The sequence below is a fragment of the Schistocerca serialis genome, chromosome 1, assembly GCF_023864345.2.
Source record: "Schistocerca serialis cubense isolate TAMUIC-IGC-003099 chromosome 1, iqSchSeri2.2, whole genome shotgun sequence".
NCBI lineage: Eukaryota > Metazoa > Arthropoda > Insecta > Orthoptera > Acrididae > Schistocerca > Schistocerca serialis.
Genome location: NC_064638.1, coordinates 261,723,846 through 261,740,459, shown reverse-complemented (window position 1 = coordinate 261,740,459; position 16,614 = coordinate 261,723,846). Strand labels below are relative to the sequence as shown.

At 39.1% G+C, this 16,614-nt stretch overlaps 1 protein-coding gene across 1 annotated transcript in view; it reads left to right on the top strand.

Moving 5' to 3' along the window:
- LOC126467365 (putative carbonic anhydrase 3) overlaps nucleotides 1-16,614 on the top strand; it is a 506,280-nt gene that overhangs the window by 440,303 nt on the left and 49,363 nt on the right. The window contains exon 5 of the mRNA XM_050096456.1: nucleotides 6,962-7,067. Within this exon, the coding sequence (XP_049952413.1) occupies nucleotides 6,962-7,067 (106 nt within the window). The remainder of the gene's footprint in view (nucleotides 1-6,961; nucleotides 7,068-16,614) is intronic.

The window sequence follows — 16,614 nt, the reverse complement described above, 5'->3', positions numbered from 1 at the left end:
TGAACATCAACAGAAGAAAAATGAGGATAATGGAATTCAGTCGAATTAAATCGGGTGATGCTTAGGGAATTAGATTAGGAAATGAGATACTTAAAGTAGTAGATGAGTTTTACTATTTTGGGAGAAAAATAACTGATGATGGTCGAAGTAGAGAGGATATAAAATGTAGACTGGCAATGGCAAGGAAAGCGTTTCTGAAGAAGAGAAATTTGTTAATATCGAGTATAGATTTAAGTGTCAGGAAGTCATTTCTGAAAGTATTTGTATGGAGTGTAGCCACGTATGAAAATGAAACACAGGCAATAAATAGTTTAAATAAGAAGAGAATAGAAGCTTTTGAAACGCCGTGCTACTGAAGAATGCTGAAGATTAGATGGGTAGACCACATAACTAATGAGGAGTTATTGAATAGAATTGGGGATAAGAGGAATTTGTGGCACAACTTGACTAGAAGAAGGGATTGGTTGGTAGGACACGTTCTGAGGCATCAAGCGGTAACCAGTTTAATATTAGAAGATTCATGCATCTCCTTGGAAAAATGTAAATATTTCCAGTAAAAAGAAATCCTGTGCAAATTGTAAAGACAAAATATCAAAACTACATGAATGAATATCCAGTCTACAGTTTTTTATCAGTATGCTAAAAATGGAAACTACTCAACTTCAGACACTAAAATGTGAACTGCTGACAATGAAAAGTGCACAAAAAATTCTGTTAGAAACAGCACTCATTTCTGATGACCAGTCTAAAATGATCAAAAACGAACTTCAAAAAGTGTTGCAAGAAGAAAACAGTGTTATGAAGATTACAATCAAGGATCCAGAAGCAATAATACCTCATTGTGAACAAGATACACTGAAAAATACTTATCATGTTTCATGTGAAAACTTGCAATCTGTTAGGCCTCAAACAACTGCTACAAAAGGAGAAAAATAGTTATTTTAAGCGACAGTCATGGTAGAAACTGTGGGAGTACACTACCAGGTAAATTAGGTAAAAAATTCAGTGTGCAAAGTATTACAAAACCTGGTGCTCCAATTAATGAAGTTGTGAAACACTTAGACAAATTAACTGATAACTTCTCTGTTAATGATACATTAATCATTATTTGTGGCACAAATGACACTGAAAAACCTCTGGAAGAATTTTGGAAGAACGTGATAGTTTCTTTGGAATATATACTTAAACTCACGCACAAAACAAATGTAATAATTCACCCAGTACAGCTTAGACATGACACACAAGGTCTAAATGAAAAAATAAGATCTGTAAATCGCGTTATGTTAGAGAAAATCAGCACTGCCGTAGGCGTATGTAGGAAGAGATTATCTGTGAATTTTGAGATTGAACACCTGAAACAAAATGAATATACAACTCATGGTTTACATCTAAACAAACAAGGAAAGATTCCCATCTGTAATAGGCTTGCTTCTTTCATACACATGGCGAAAACTGAAAAACCAGGTGCCAGTACAGGGAAAAAGCATACACAAACAGACAATCAGTAAAAAAGTGCCAGTCTTGAAGTAAAAGTACCACCCACGAAGAAACAGACAGTTATGGACTAGTATATAGCAAAAAATAAGCTCAAAGAAAGTCACAACAACACACTTACTAGGTTAAATTTCAAGCCATCAAATGCAGCAACAAGGCAGTCGTTAATAGACAGATGGGTAAAAGAGGATGGAAATAAGAAGAAGTTGGGAACATTTCAACAGAAGCAAAACAGGAACCCACATATGGTGAACCAGCAAGCCATACGCTAAACACTATGGATGCCATGCCTGGAAAACTTGAGAATTTTTTCCCACTTAGTACACTAGCTCAAATAGTGAGGTAAGTGGTCAAGCAAGAAATGATTTACTCCCTGTATCTAATTTTAAATTACTCCATCAAAATGTTCACTCACTCTCGAATAAACTAAATGAAATAGAAATAATGTTAAATGACCTAAATGATATTTCTATACTATGCTTCACAGAACACTGGCTCAAACAAGATATGTTAGAGCAAACATACATTCCTCAGTGCAAACTTGCAAGCATGTTTTGTAGGAAAATATTGAGTCATGGGGGTACCTGTGTATATGTTAGAGAAAATATTGAATTCAATAGTGTAACTAAATACCATATACTGTCCTGTGAAAAAGATATAAAACTCTCTATAGCTGAACTACCAAGGCAAAATACAGTTATTATTTATGTAAACTGGTAACCAGATGGAGATAAAAAAGTGTTTTACAATTGCATGGAGGAACTCTTGGAAGAAATTAAAAATAAATAAATAAATAAATAAATAACCATATGTGGTGACTTTAATACTGATTTCTCAAAATCCAATAAATTCAGAGATGACATTATAAATCTACTACAATCGTTCAACATTAGCACAAAGGTAATGGAATCAACCCGAGAAACATCAACCTCTGCATCTATTACTGATCAGATCTTGATAAATACTTGCAAATATGCCTATAACATACAAGTTGTAAACATGGGTTTTAGTGATCACAATGCTCAAATTCTTGCTATGAATATTTCAGGACACTCAATACCCAGTAGAATACAGCTCACTGTAAGGAATTTCAGTACAAAAGATGTGGAATATTTTTGTTCTCTCCTAAAGGGTGAAAATTGGAAAGATGTCTATGACTGTAATGATATCAATGAGAAATATGATAAGTGTGTGGCTACATTCAAACATTTTTTGAAATGGTTTTTCCCTTGAAAATAACTACTTTTAACCCCACTCAAAAAACAAACAAGTGGATTACAAAAGGGATAAGGATATCACGTCAAAATAACAGGAGACTGTATGAGTACTCCACACAAAATACTAATCCTGACCTTATTACATATTTCAAAAGATACAAAAGAATACTAACACGAGCTATTTCAAACACAAAAAAAACTAGAAAATGATATAATATTGTGTAATTCCAAGAATAAAACTAAAGCAGTCTGGCAAATTATAAGGAAAGAAATGGATACCAGGACAGTTAATCACAGTAATACAGAGCTGATTATGAATAAAAGTAAACTAAGTGACACCAAACGTGTGGCTAGTGCTTTCAACAATTACTTCTCTAATATAGAACAGAAGTTAATAAATAAACGCCTTGACAAACAGCCAGCAAGTCACTCGGATCAAAACATTCATCCTGACACATTTTTCATGTATCCAGCAACACCTGAGGAACTGACAAGAAACCTAAAAGAATTACCTAATAAATATTCAGTGTGTGTTGATGAGATACCAGATGCTATTATCAAAGTTAGCACAACATTTATTGTGAAACCAATTACAAACATAGTAAATTCATATTTTGAGACTGGTGTGTTCTAATAATCTAAAAACTGCAAAAGTAACACCTTTGCATAAAAGGGTGCAAAAAGTGATATTGCTAATTTTAGGCCAGTTTCAGTATTGTCAGGCTTCAGCAAAATTATGGAAGAAATGTTCCTTAGAAGAATAATAGTTTTCTTAAATAAAGAGAGGCTGATAAGTGACTCTGAACATGGGTTCAGAGCTGGAAAGTCAACTCAGACAGCAAGTTTTGCCTTCTTAAATGAACTATTAAAAGCAGTGGATGATAAGCAACTTGTATCTGGGATGTTTCTGGATTAATTAAAGCCTTCGATGTTATTGATCATGGCATTCTCTTGTGTAAATTAAGTAATTATGGAATTAGAGGCCAGTCTGAAAGGTGGCTCCAATCGTACCTCAGTAATCATGAGCAGATTACAGAAATAAAACGTAAAGATAGTGAAACACAAAAAATTTCTAGTTTCTTTGGTTATGAGGGGAAAATCAAGTATGGAGTCCCACAATGGTCAGTTCTGGGACCTGTCCTACTTCTGGTATATAAATGACTTGGTTAGTAAAATACATGATGGAACACTACTCTTTGCAGATGACACTAATATTCTAGTTAAATCACAGAATGAGTAAAATCTGCAGGATGTACTGGTTCAGGACCAATAGGGTTATCATAAATTCTGAAAAAACTGTGGCAGTTAAAACACATCATGCAAAACCTCCATCCTGCAAACCCCATTTTCTCCATCAATGGAAAAAATGTGTCAAAGGTTAGTCATATAAAATTACTAGGCATTCATGTTCAGGCAGACCTGAAGTGGTAGGTGCACCTAAACAATTTAAATAAGAGACTGAATTCACAAGCATATGCTGTTAAAATCCTCACTCAGAATACAAGCTGCTCATCAGTGCTGACAATGTACCATTGTTGTATACAGTTGCTACTTATGTACAGAATAATTTTTTGGGGGAATTCCACAAATTCTACAAAAACATTTGAAATATAGAAAAAGATTATCAGGGTGATAAAAAAAGCTAAATGAAAGGATTCCTGTAAACCCCTTCTTAAAACTCCCAAAATATTGCCGCTGCCTTGCCTATATACATACAAAATATTAATTTTCGCAAAAGGGAGCATCTTAAAAAAGGAAAATCTCTTCAAACACAACTATGATATACACACATATGAAACTGGGCAGAAAATGAGCCTACACATGAACACAGTAAATGCAAACTTGTGCAAAACAGGAGTGCATCATACTGGAGCTATGCTATATAACCATTTACCTTCTTACTTAAAATGCAAACCAACATTAAATACATTTAAAATAAAGTTAAAACATTACTTGCTTGACCACTGATTCTATTCTTTGTTGAATAATATAGTTTATGTTGTGCTCATCATGTCATTCACTTAATAACTGCTATTATCGCGTGTAGAAGCAATCTACTACACCAACCTATATTATTATGCATTTTGATTATGTCAACAATGTAGTCAAAATGACTACTGTATCGTAAATTAACTAGGTTTACCATTGTCCTATATCACACGTACAAACAGTGTACTAAAATGATTCTTGGACAAATAAACAACAACGAAATAGTTTGCAGTGGTTATTCAGAGATGAAGAAGCTTGCAAAGAATAGAGTAGCATGGAGAGCTGCATCCAACCAGTCTCTGGACTGAAGACAACAACAACAACAACAACAACATCTGTTCGGATAATTGTGAGTGTTGTGTGTGAGTGGCATGGAGGGAGGAGTTAATGTTAAGGGTGGGAAACTTATGTTTTCACTGAAATTTACTATAATGCACTTGTTTCCAATTGTGAATTGGATAATGCAAGCACATGCACACTGTTCATTCAGTCTGTCAACATGCCTTGAAGGCTATTGCAAGCTTAGACCCTTAGAACATAGTGACTTTCCTTAAATAATGGCTCATACCCTGAGGATAATGCAACAAACTGCGTGCTGCCTGTTTAGAGGAAACTGGAAGGCCTTTTTGACCCAGACAATATGTGACCATCTCCAGGAGGTCATTTAAGTCAGCTTGGCATTTAGCATGTCCATATGCCCAACAATACAACATCGCAGAAAAGAAGGTAAGTGAGGAAACACTGTGAACTGAACCTGGATAAGTGGTCTCATGTTCACTTTATCAATGAGTGTACAGTTTGTCTGACTTTTGATGATTGTCATACAACAGTGTGGGGGAGTCCAAGTACCAATGCCTGTCTTAGGCATACAGTTGCACATGTTCAGCACAGAGGTCAGTATCTGTGGAGTATCCTAAAACCTGTCAACATTTCACCGATGGGTTTGTCCTTCAAGATGTCAATGCACAAGCACACCACACCTGTGTTGTGTACACTTTCCTATAGGAGGTACGAATAGTCAAATGAAGTGGTGTGCAGTATCTCCTCATATGAATCTAATTTAGCATGTTTTGGACCATTAGTAATTTGCACTGTGCTGTGGCTGCCCACTTCATACATTGTAGCACCTGCGCCTACTGCACCGGCATCCAACTTAACATCCAACCAACACAGGATGCCTGTATCACAGGTTGTATATTCACCAGGAAAACCTATATCGTCTGCATTGTCATCACGAATATTTACTGGTGGCCACAATACAACACAACACCAGGTCTCCACCAATGGCGGCCAGGGACCGTTACCCATTCACGGAGCCTGCAGAACAGCTTCACCAAAGGTCACAGCTTGCCCAGGAACTACTTTGATATGCCAGGCATGTGAGTGAGAATAGTTCCAGCGGATACATCTGCCAAATGGGATTTATAGGGTGGCGCACTGCCGGCAACAGGCAGTTCGACGCACCGCTTGGAAGTATGCAAAGCTTCCACACTGGCAGCCATGGCCAGATGCCTCTTCTAGCTGGCCGATCTCTTGCAGTTGGACTTGGTATAGTCAACGAACATCTTGACATCATAGAAATGTTTTATTGTTATCTCTCACCGTGAAGAGTCGGGTCTTCTCTATTATTATTACTTATTTTATATTCGTGATGATCCACAGTTGGGGTCGATTCTGTTGCTCATTTGGAGATTGTATTATCGGTTCATTTTGGTGAGTCCAATGTGTTGTTTTTGGACTTGTGTTTTCCCACATTTCTATTCTGCTAGCACTGATACTTTACACCGCATCATCACATGAATCCTTCTTACATACTGAGTAACCTCAAGATGGCTCCCATTAAAGAGCAGGTCAGGTTTGTGCAACAAAGTCTTGAACACTATATGTATAGCAGTAGAATCCTAGACTGCTGAAATATATAGCATGGCACAATACAGTTACACATCAGCAGATTTTGATTCCAGAGATGTGCACTTTTCAGCAGAGCTTTTATTTTGGTTATTGTTTTCTTTTTAAGTTATTATTTAATATATTCTTAATTAATTCTTTTTTAAGGATTATTCTTTGATTTCCTGGTTTCCTTCAATCTATGTCTATACACATTCACAGATACGCTAGTGGTTCAAAACTTGTTTTGGAAATTTATTTGGCTACATGTTCAGGAAACAGGCCAGGTTTTGTTTGAGTCATACAAAATTCCTGACTGACTCTCACAGATTATAGGCAATTGCACACATTGACAGTTAATGTTACTATTGCAGGTGGCCCCTGGAATTACATCTGGTACACCGGAATGAGCGCTATGCCAGTTTGCAGGAGGCACTCAAAGACAGGAATGGCGTTGCTGTGGTCGCTGTCCTCTTTCATGTGAGTTCAACTATTCCTGTGTGCTTTGTGTTCAGTAAACTAATTGCATTGGCTAAAAACATTTTCATCTATCATCATCTGTAACAAAACTTTACCATAACAGTGTATTTGCTTCATACTTGCAAAACCTGCCATTCCTTAAGAAGAGTCTAAATAAATACCAAAGTGTTTAGTGTTCTGACCTCAAGAACACACAGACAATAACAGACACAACACTTTATTACATCTAAAATAACTTGTAAAGAAGACACTTGCCATGCAGTGGCTACACTACTAGACCACTAAGTGCAGGCCAAATGTAAACGTGACTTGACAACGAGTTTGGCAGGGCCCAACTTTTAAGCCATCAGACAGCTAGTAGAGTGCATTGCGGAGAGACAGCATGCACATCCAAGAGAGGTGGCCTCTGCTGGTGCATGTTTCTTCCAACTTCTGTGGCACACCATACAACTGTGCCCAAATTGCGGATTTGGAATCTAATTGGGTCACTACAACTCTGCCGCTTGGGGGGTGGAGGGGGTTGGGGCAGAGTGTCATTGATTCCTTGGGCAACTGTGGACAGCTGCAGTGTGGAGAGAGCATCCACATCCATGGAGGCCTCAGAGGTGAAAGGGGAGTGCAACCCTCAGTCGCTGGAGACTTTAGAATACAGTGAAATTGGCCAGTACAAGGAGTGCCCCAACACCCCCCTGTCAGAGCACAAGATGACAGGGCTGGCGACAGGCAGTCCAAGCTAGGATCTCTGGAGAGACGTTTGGCGTTGGTGTGGAAGGTGGAGGCCGCATGGGACACATCAGACTGGTCAAACTGGCAAGGGGAATGTCCGCTGGTAGGAGGGGCACTGGAGCCACTGCCAGAGGCTGAAAGTTGTGGGCTCATCAAGCAGAGCTGCTAATGCAGGCAGAAGAAGAAGCTGTAACATTGGCAGATGGACAGTACCCAGTGACCAGAGCACCGGCAAAGGCAGAGGTGTGGCCAAGATGAGGGGGGGAGGGGGGCCGTACCTATATGGCTGCCGTTCCTCACACCAACTAGAAATTTTGTCTAAGTCATGTGGTATCCCCCTACAGTCACTCAGCAATAACATTTTCCCATACACCATGGAATCATCAGAAAACATCTGCAAATTGCTACTCACCCTGTCTGTCACATCATTTATGTATATAGAGATTAATAGCTGTCCTGTCACACTTGCCTGGTGCAATACTGATAATATCCTCATCTCAGATGAACACTCACCATCAAGGACAATGTACTGGGTCCTATTACTTAAGAAGTCTTTGAGCCACTCACATAACTGGGGATTATTCTGTATGCTCATTTCTTTATTAACAGTCTACAGTTAGGCACCGTGTCAAATGCTTTTCAGAAATCTAGAACTATGGAATCTGTCTGTTGCCCTTCATCCATAGTTCACAGGATAATGTGTGAAAAAATGGCAAGCTGAGTTTTGCATAAGCAATGCTTTGTAAAACTGTGCTGATTTTTGAACACAAGCTTTTGCATCTCAAGGAACATGATTATATTCAAACTGAGAACATGTTCAAGAATTCTGCAATAAACCAATGTTAAGGATAATTTTGTGCTTCAGTTCTTTTACCCTTCTTACCTATGGGAGTCACCTGCATTTTTTTCCAGTCACTTGAGACTTTGCACTGGGTAAGAAATTTTGTGATAAATGCATGCTAAGTAAGGGGACAATGCCATAGATTACACTTTGTAAAATGAAATTGGGCAACTTATATATTTTCAATTTCTGCAGTTGCTTCTCTATACCAGGGATGCCTATTACTAGTCACCCATATGGGAGTCTGTTAAATGGTCTAACAACGGTATATTTGCACAGTCCTACTGCGTGAATGTTTTCTTAAAAAGCAGTATTTAAAACTTCAGCTTTCCTTTTGGTATCTTCTATTGCCACACCAGGCTGGAGAACAAGTGACTGGATAGAAGTCTTTGCCTCACCTAGCTATTTTATGTAAGACCAGAATTTTCTGTCACTTGGCTGGAGCCTTTGCTATGATAGTTTTTATTTACTTCATGCATTGATCTTTTTACAGAGGGGTGAATCTCTACTAACTTTTGCCTGTCTTCATCTGCACATTCTCTTTTGAACTGAGAGTGCAGCAGTCTTTGCTTCCTCAGCATTTCCTAAATTCTTTTGTTAAACCACAGTGGGTCTTCTTCATCTTTAATCCTGTTACTCAGCACATACTTCTCTGGAGTGTGATTTACAATTCATTTAAATATTTCCCATAATTTCTCTACTTCCATCATACTGGAACTAAATGATGCCCACTCATTCTCTAAGTGGGACACTGACAACTGCTTATCTGCTCTTTCTAACAAAAACATTCTCCTAGCCTTCTTGACTGATTTATTAACTTAAGTAACCATCATGGTTATGATGACATCATGATCACTAATCCGTGTCTCAATACTGACATTGTCAATAAGGTCAAGGCCTGTTTGTAGCTACAAGGTCTAAAATATTACCATCGCATGTGGGCACTAAACTAAAGTGATTAAAGCAGTGTACCACATAACAGCACCTACACTAACTCAATTACTCAACCAATCCTTTGATGCTTTCCTGATGTGTTGAAGTATGCCGATGTCAGACCTCTCAAGGACATGGAAAACTAGTGTCTTATTTCTATTCCTCTAATCCTGTTGAATTTGTTACAGAAAGTAGTTACAATCCAAATTCAAAATTTTGTTGTAAAAATGATATTACATTGTCTAGCCACATTAATGTGACCATCTGTCAAAAACCTGAATAACCACCTTTTGCACAGTGGACTACTGCAAGATATGCAGGAAGAGTCATTGAGATTCTGGGAGGTACCAACAGAGATGTGAAGCCTTGTCGACTTCAGTTAGGTGGCCAGCTCTAGATTTCTTAATTGAGTATCCATGATGCAAACAACCCAATTGAGGTGGTCTCATAGATTCTCTATCAGTTTTAAATCTGGGGAGCTTAGTGGGCAGGTGAGTACAGTAAACTATCCTGGTGCTCTTTAAACCACGCATGTACACTGCGAGCTGTGTGATAAGTTGCATTGCCCTGCTGGTAGGTGCCATCTCGCCAGTGAAAACTGAACTGCATGTAGGATAGACATGATCCCCAAGTTTAGATGCATACTTGGTTTATCCATTGTACATTCCAGAATGATGACCCAGTGGATGACCTCCAGCCTGGGCGTTTCCAATAATTGATGCAGGATATTTGCTGTCAGACATTTCTCACCATACCTGCCAACAGCCATCTGTCTGATGGAGCATAAAATGTGATTCATCTGAAAATGCTACCTGTTGCCACAGAGTGGGCATCCAGTTGCAGTACTGATGTGCAAATTCCAGCCTTCATTGTCAATAAAGAACAGCAACATGGGTACATGAACTAGGTGTCTGCTGTGTAGGCCCACAAGCAGCAATGTTTGCTGAACGTTCATTGAGGAGACAATGTTGGCAGCCCCTTGGTTCACCTGGGAGGTCAGTTGCTCAATAGCTGCATTTCTATTCACCCATACACATCTCCACAGCCATCATTCACCCCTATAATCTATGGCCCATGATGCACCATAGTTGCCTCAATGCCAGTTTTGGATAGTGCCATTTTGCCAAGCACGGTGTACTTTAACCACGGCAGCACGTGAACAGTTTACAAACTTAGTCGTTTTGGAAATGCTTCCATCCTTGGCCCAAAAGCCATTTATGATGTCCTTTTGGATGTCAGGTAAATTGCTCCATTTCCACATTATGACACTGATTGCATTGCTTTCTGCCTCCCCTCAACATGCTTTATATACAAGATTTTAAACATGGCTGCAACAGCAACTGTTGAAATTCTTCACGATAAAGGATGACAGCCGAAAACAGTTGCAGGATAAATATTTTTATCCTGCAACTGTTTTTGGCTGTCATCCTTTATCGCTTTATATACAGTCCACTGCTAGTGCTGTCATCTGTGAGTAGTTATAGCACATTGATGTTGCACATAGACAAGTGGTCACATTAATGTATCTGGACCATGTATACAAGTGCACTTTGTATGTTAATTAGGAAAAACGCTCTGAACACAGTGCGTACATTTGCAGATATATTCTGCAGTCTTATAATTGCCTTTGTCTCTGTGACCATGTCATGCTTATCTATAGATTAGATAAATATGGGACTGAGTGCAATGCTCTGAAATGGCTTAATCATACCTGCAGAACAGAAAACAAAGAGTAACTCTGTCTTGAAATACAGTGAATTTTTATCCTAAATAGAGTACAGCATCACAAGGTGTGCCTCAAGTCTCCACATTTTAGGGCTAATCCTGTTTGTACACCACGTAAATGATTCCATGTGTAAAGTTAAAGTTCTTGCACATTTGTTGTTCACTTTTACTTTTTTGCCTTTAAGAGGGCTGGTCAAAAAGTAGGTGGCTTTTCAAATTGCTTGGGCAATGTACATTCAATTATCAAGCAAAGAATGTGCATCAAGCTTTGTGTGAAAAATGGAATCGAGTACTCTAAAACACTTGAAATGTTGACAATGGCATATGGTGAGTCTACTCTAAGTAAAAAAAAGTGTTTACAAGTGGTACAAGCTCTTCCATGATGGCTGAGAAGATGCCAATGACAAACCTTGCTCTGGAATCCCCAGCACACCAACAACAGATGATAATGTCAAAGCTGTGAAAAAAATTGTTTTGCAAAATCATGAAGTTACCACACGAGAAGTTGATGAGTATATTGGCATATTGGTCAGCTTGTGTCATGAAATTTTTTGAAAATTTTTGGCACGAGACATATTCAGCGAAGTTTGTTCCAAAACTTATCAATTTGGATCAGAAGAACCATTGCATGAGCATCGCTCAGGAGCTATTGAATGATGTCAGTGATGATCCTGATATGCTCAAAAGGGTCATAACTGGTGATGAAACATGGGTTTATGGTAATAATGTTGAAACCAAAGCCAAATTGTCCCAATGGAAGCATCCTGGAGAGCCAAGACCAAAAAAAGAATACCAAATTTGAGCAAAATATCAAAGTTTTGCTCACTGTTTTTTTTGAATTACCATGGTATAGCGCATCATGAATTTTTGTCTCAAGGTCATACAGTCAATAAGGGTATTACCTTGGTGTTATGCACTGTTTCCAAGAAGCAATTAGCAAAATTAGCATCACAACAAAGCACCTGCTCATTCATCGTTGCTTGTGAGGGATTTTTTGGTCAAAAACAACATGAAAATCATGCCTCAGCCACCGTATTCACCAGATTTGGCCTCCTGTGACTTTTTCCTGTTCCCAAAACTGAAGAGACCTATAAAAGGATGAAGACTTTCAATGATTCAGGAAATAAAAACTGCGTCTCTGGAAGTACTCAAGGCTGTACCAAAAAGTGCTTATGAGAAGAGCTTCGAGGATTAGAAGAAGCATTGGCACAAGTGTATTGTATCTCAGGGGGTTACTTCGAAGGGGACAACATGAATACTTTCCCGTATATTATTTATTAGTACATGAATTTCATGTATTACAGGGTGGCCAACAAATTTCATAAGCTCTTGCACTAACTCATCTTCGTCAGGTACATGGATGTTTTTCAGTTCATACAGGGTGAGTCGGGAGGAAATGCACAGGCTTTGAGGGATGATAATATTAGTGCAGAAGAAGCTGAGAAGCACTGTGGTGTAGTGACTATAATACTAAACTGTTGCATGGAGGGTCATGAGTTCAAAACTCACCTGGGCTGTACAATTTTAATTTCTATATTCAGTTCGAGTACATTCTAGAAGTACCCACAAATACCAAGCATCATTGTACTGGAATGTTCTGTAGCTGTATATATACTGTATGTGTTCTGGCCAGAGGCAGTTCGCTCCGCGAATATAAGTGATTCTGAACAAAAAACTTCATTTGGACATATGCCCTATTGCAAATGGTTTCTGAGATAAAATGTTTGTAATAATACTTCATTACTTATTTTCTGTGTTATTCAAACATCGCTTTTGTTCACAATGTATGACGGTAGTGTAGAGGAAGCCGAAATGAACAGTTTGATACAGGACACTTGTGTTTCATCAGGTTGGGAAACTACTTCAAATTGGGCTACAGAGAGTACCTAAGCAACAGTGCATTCGCATTTGCAGCATATTCATAACAACTTTGGCAACATGTGGGTGTTCTCACATGATGTTTAGAGTATTCTGCATGTTTTACTATTAAGCTCTTACACATCCTCCTTACAGAGCCAATCTCTCCCCATGTGATTTCCATGTTTTTAGAGCCCTAAAGAAAGACAGTGTTGGTTCCATAGGCAACTGCAAACATTTTTCCTTTAAGACACTGACCAAATTGTCTCACACTAGGATGTATGTATTAACAGTTAAAGTGATTCTGAAATAAAGAACATTTTACTTACTTTTTCCCCCTGTCTCATTTTCATTTGACTGCCCTTATACCTTCAAAATATTCTGCCCATTTCAGCAATGTTTCTTGTTCATCTCTATTTATCTCACCAGTGCTATTTTTACATGAATTTCATGTTAGTTGAAAAATTTTTCTCATCTTTCCAATTATATGATAATACTTTTTGATTAAAGGAGATCACTCACCAAAAATAGAAGCACTGGTTTCTCAATAGGCACACACGAAAGAAAGAAAACTTGCTGACTTTTGGAGTTATCATTTGATGAGCTCTGGATTTGTACTACCTGGTGGTCAATTTTGGCAGTGGCTATTCCTTTTGGTGGACAGCTGGTTGTAGTCATACCAACAGAAAAGGCTGTGCAGAGTTAGTGTAAGGCATGGTTGCTTCCACAGGTGACCTGGCCGCTGATGGGGTAGGACAAGCCTGTGACAGTACTGGAATAGGAGGTCCTGGGTGGGTGGATTGGGTAGGTCTTCCACCTTGGTATGATCCCTGTGGCTTGGGGTTTGGAGTGGGACTGTCTTAGGATGGACGAGGACATTGTGTAGGTTGGGTGCACAATGGAACACCTTGTTAGGAGGGATGGGAAGGATCTTGGGTAGGGTGTCACTCATTTCAGGGCAGGATGAGAGGAAATTAAAACCCCGGGAAAGGATATGGTTCAGTTGTTCCAGGCCAAGGTGATACTGAGTGACGAGGGGGCACTCCTTTGTAGCTTATTTGTGGGGATGGTGAGAGGATTGAGGGTGTCTGAGGATATAGCACAGGAAATCTGTTTGTGGACAACATCTGTAGTATGTTATAAATTGGTACTTAACATTGGTACACTCTGATGCATAACACTTGATGACCTAAAGCTAAAGCAGTGATATTTGACTAGTGATCCAAAGAAAATAATGACATTAGTTGCTAATGCCTGTCTATAAAGGCCTTTGTGAGACCTCCAGCATACTGGAAAAAGGAGTTCTTGTCACTGCAGACACCTCACCCATGGGTGGCTAGACCGTATAGGAAGGATTTTTTGGTATGGAAAGGATGGCAACTGTAGAAATGCAGGTACTGTTGGTGATTAGTGGGTTTAATGTGGACAGAGCTGTGGATGGAGCCATCAGAGAGGTGGAGATCAATGTCCAGAAAGGTGGAAGATTAGGTAGAGGAGGACCAGGTGAAGTGGGTGGAAGAAAAGTGTTGAGGTTGTGAAGCAACGAGGATAGGGTGCCTTGGCCCTGAATCCAGAGCTTGAAAATATCGTCAACGAACCGAAAATGGACTAGTGGTTGGGACTTTTGGGAGGCTGAGAAGGTTTCCTGTAGATGGCCCATAAACAGCATACTGGCATAGGAGGTTGCCCATGGCTGCTGTGCCATGTATTTGTTTGTAAACCTCCCCTTCAAAGAAAAAATAGTTGTGGGTTAGGATGTAGTTGGTAAGGTATATAAGAAATGAGGTGGTAGGTTTGGAGTCTGAAGGATGCTGGCCAGGGGCACGAGTGATGTTGGTGTATAGGAGGTTGGCATCAAAGTGATGAGTAGTGATCCAAGAGGTAAACAGGTTAGGGGTGGTGGAAAGTCAGTGAAGGAAGTGGGTAATATATTTGATTTGGGAGGCTAGGTTTTGTGCAAGTGATCAAGTGATTGGAGATGTTGGTCAACAAGAATGGCAATTCTTTCAGTGGAAGCACAATAGCCAGCTATAGTTGGGCATCCAGAATTGTTGAGTTTGGAAGGCATGTGTGTGTGTGGAGGGGGGGGGGGGGGGGGGATGAGGAAGGAGATGGACTAATGGACTAAGGTAAGAGTTCAGTCATCCCCTCTGAATCCATGTTCTATGTTGCCTTCAGTGTGTGCTGCTTCCCACCACCCACTATAATTGTGCCAGCCTATGTACCTGCCTCCCATTCCTCCTACATTCCTAGCTGGCAAATCGGCCACCTCCTTCTGAGCTGCTAGCCACCCACCCCCAATCAGTCCCTCTTCCTACCTCCTGCCTCCCTCTCCCTCTACCTCTGCCAAAAAATAACACTGGCATTGTTAGTTCAGCTGGCACCATGTAGGACATAGGTGTGTGTGTGTGTGTGTGTGTGTGTGTGTGTGTGTGTGTGTGTTTTGTATTGTGAACTGTGTGTATGTATTTTACTCTAGCTCATCAAAGGATTATTCTGAAAGTTAGCAAGTGTTCTTTCTTTTGTATGTGCCTGCCAACAACTCAACACTTCTGCTTTTCAGTGAGTGGTCTCATTTAATCGAAAAGTATTTACATTCTACAAGAACTTTCCTACAACAATTACACAATAAAATTTTCTTGTTTCTTTCTATAGCTGTAGTTTTACTACCTCTTGAAATATGCCTCCAGCCTATCTTTTTTTCTTTTTCTTACATATGCTATGAGCATTAGACCTTAATTCTTTACATAAATCCATATTTCTTCTTGTCTCTCTCTTCATCATTCTCAGTCTTGCTGCATTTTTATGTTTTACAGCTAGGGTATATTTGTCATCAACCATTAATTTCTTTTCTTTCTCTTTATTCCAATTGTTTCTTCTGCTACCTTTCCCCACTTTCTAGATCCTATTCCACTTACCTTGTTTTCCTATTGTTTCCTCAATGTTGTCAGAGCATCTTTAATTTTTATTTGATATGTTTATAAAGTTTCAAAATCATTCAATTTTTTGTATTCCAGTTTGCATTTTTTTACATTCCAGTTTCATGTATTAAATTTAACTACTCTCTCACTACAGCTTTTACCAAATAGTGCTCTGAATCACATTTTGGACCTCTGCATCTCCATACATCTATGACTGATGAGGCATTTTGTGCTTTTGCTAATATGTGGTCTATTTGCTTAACTACTCCACCTACACTAGACTCCCATGTTCCAAGGTCAATTCTACTGTGTAGAATGCAGGTACTCTCGATAAATGAATTATTACTAGCAGCAAACTGGCATAGCATATCTTCATTCTCATTACTCTCTTCATGTAAAGTGTATCTCCCTAATACTCTTCCACATTCATTTCATCTAACCTTTGCATTAAAGTCCCCCAAAATTAGCCATAGGTCATAGTTTTGTATTTTGTCACACGTACTTTCAAGGACTTCACAAAACTGTTCTTTTATTCTTTCTTCTG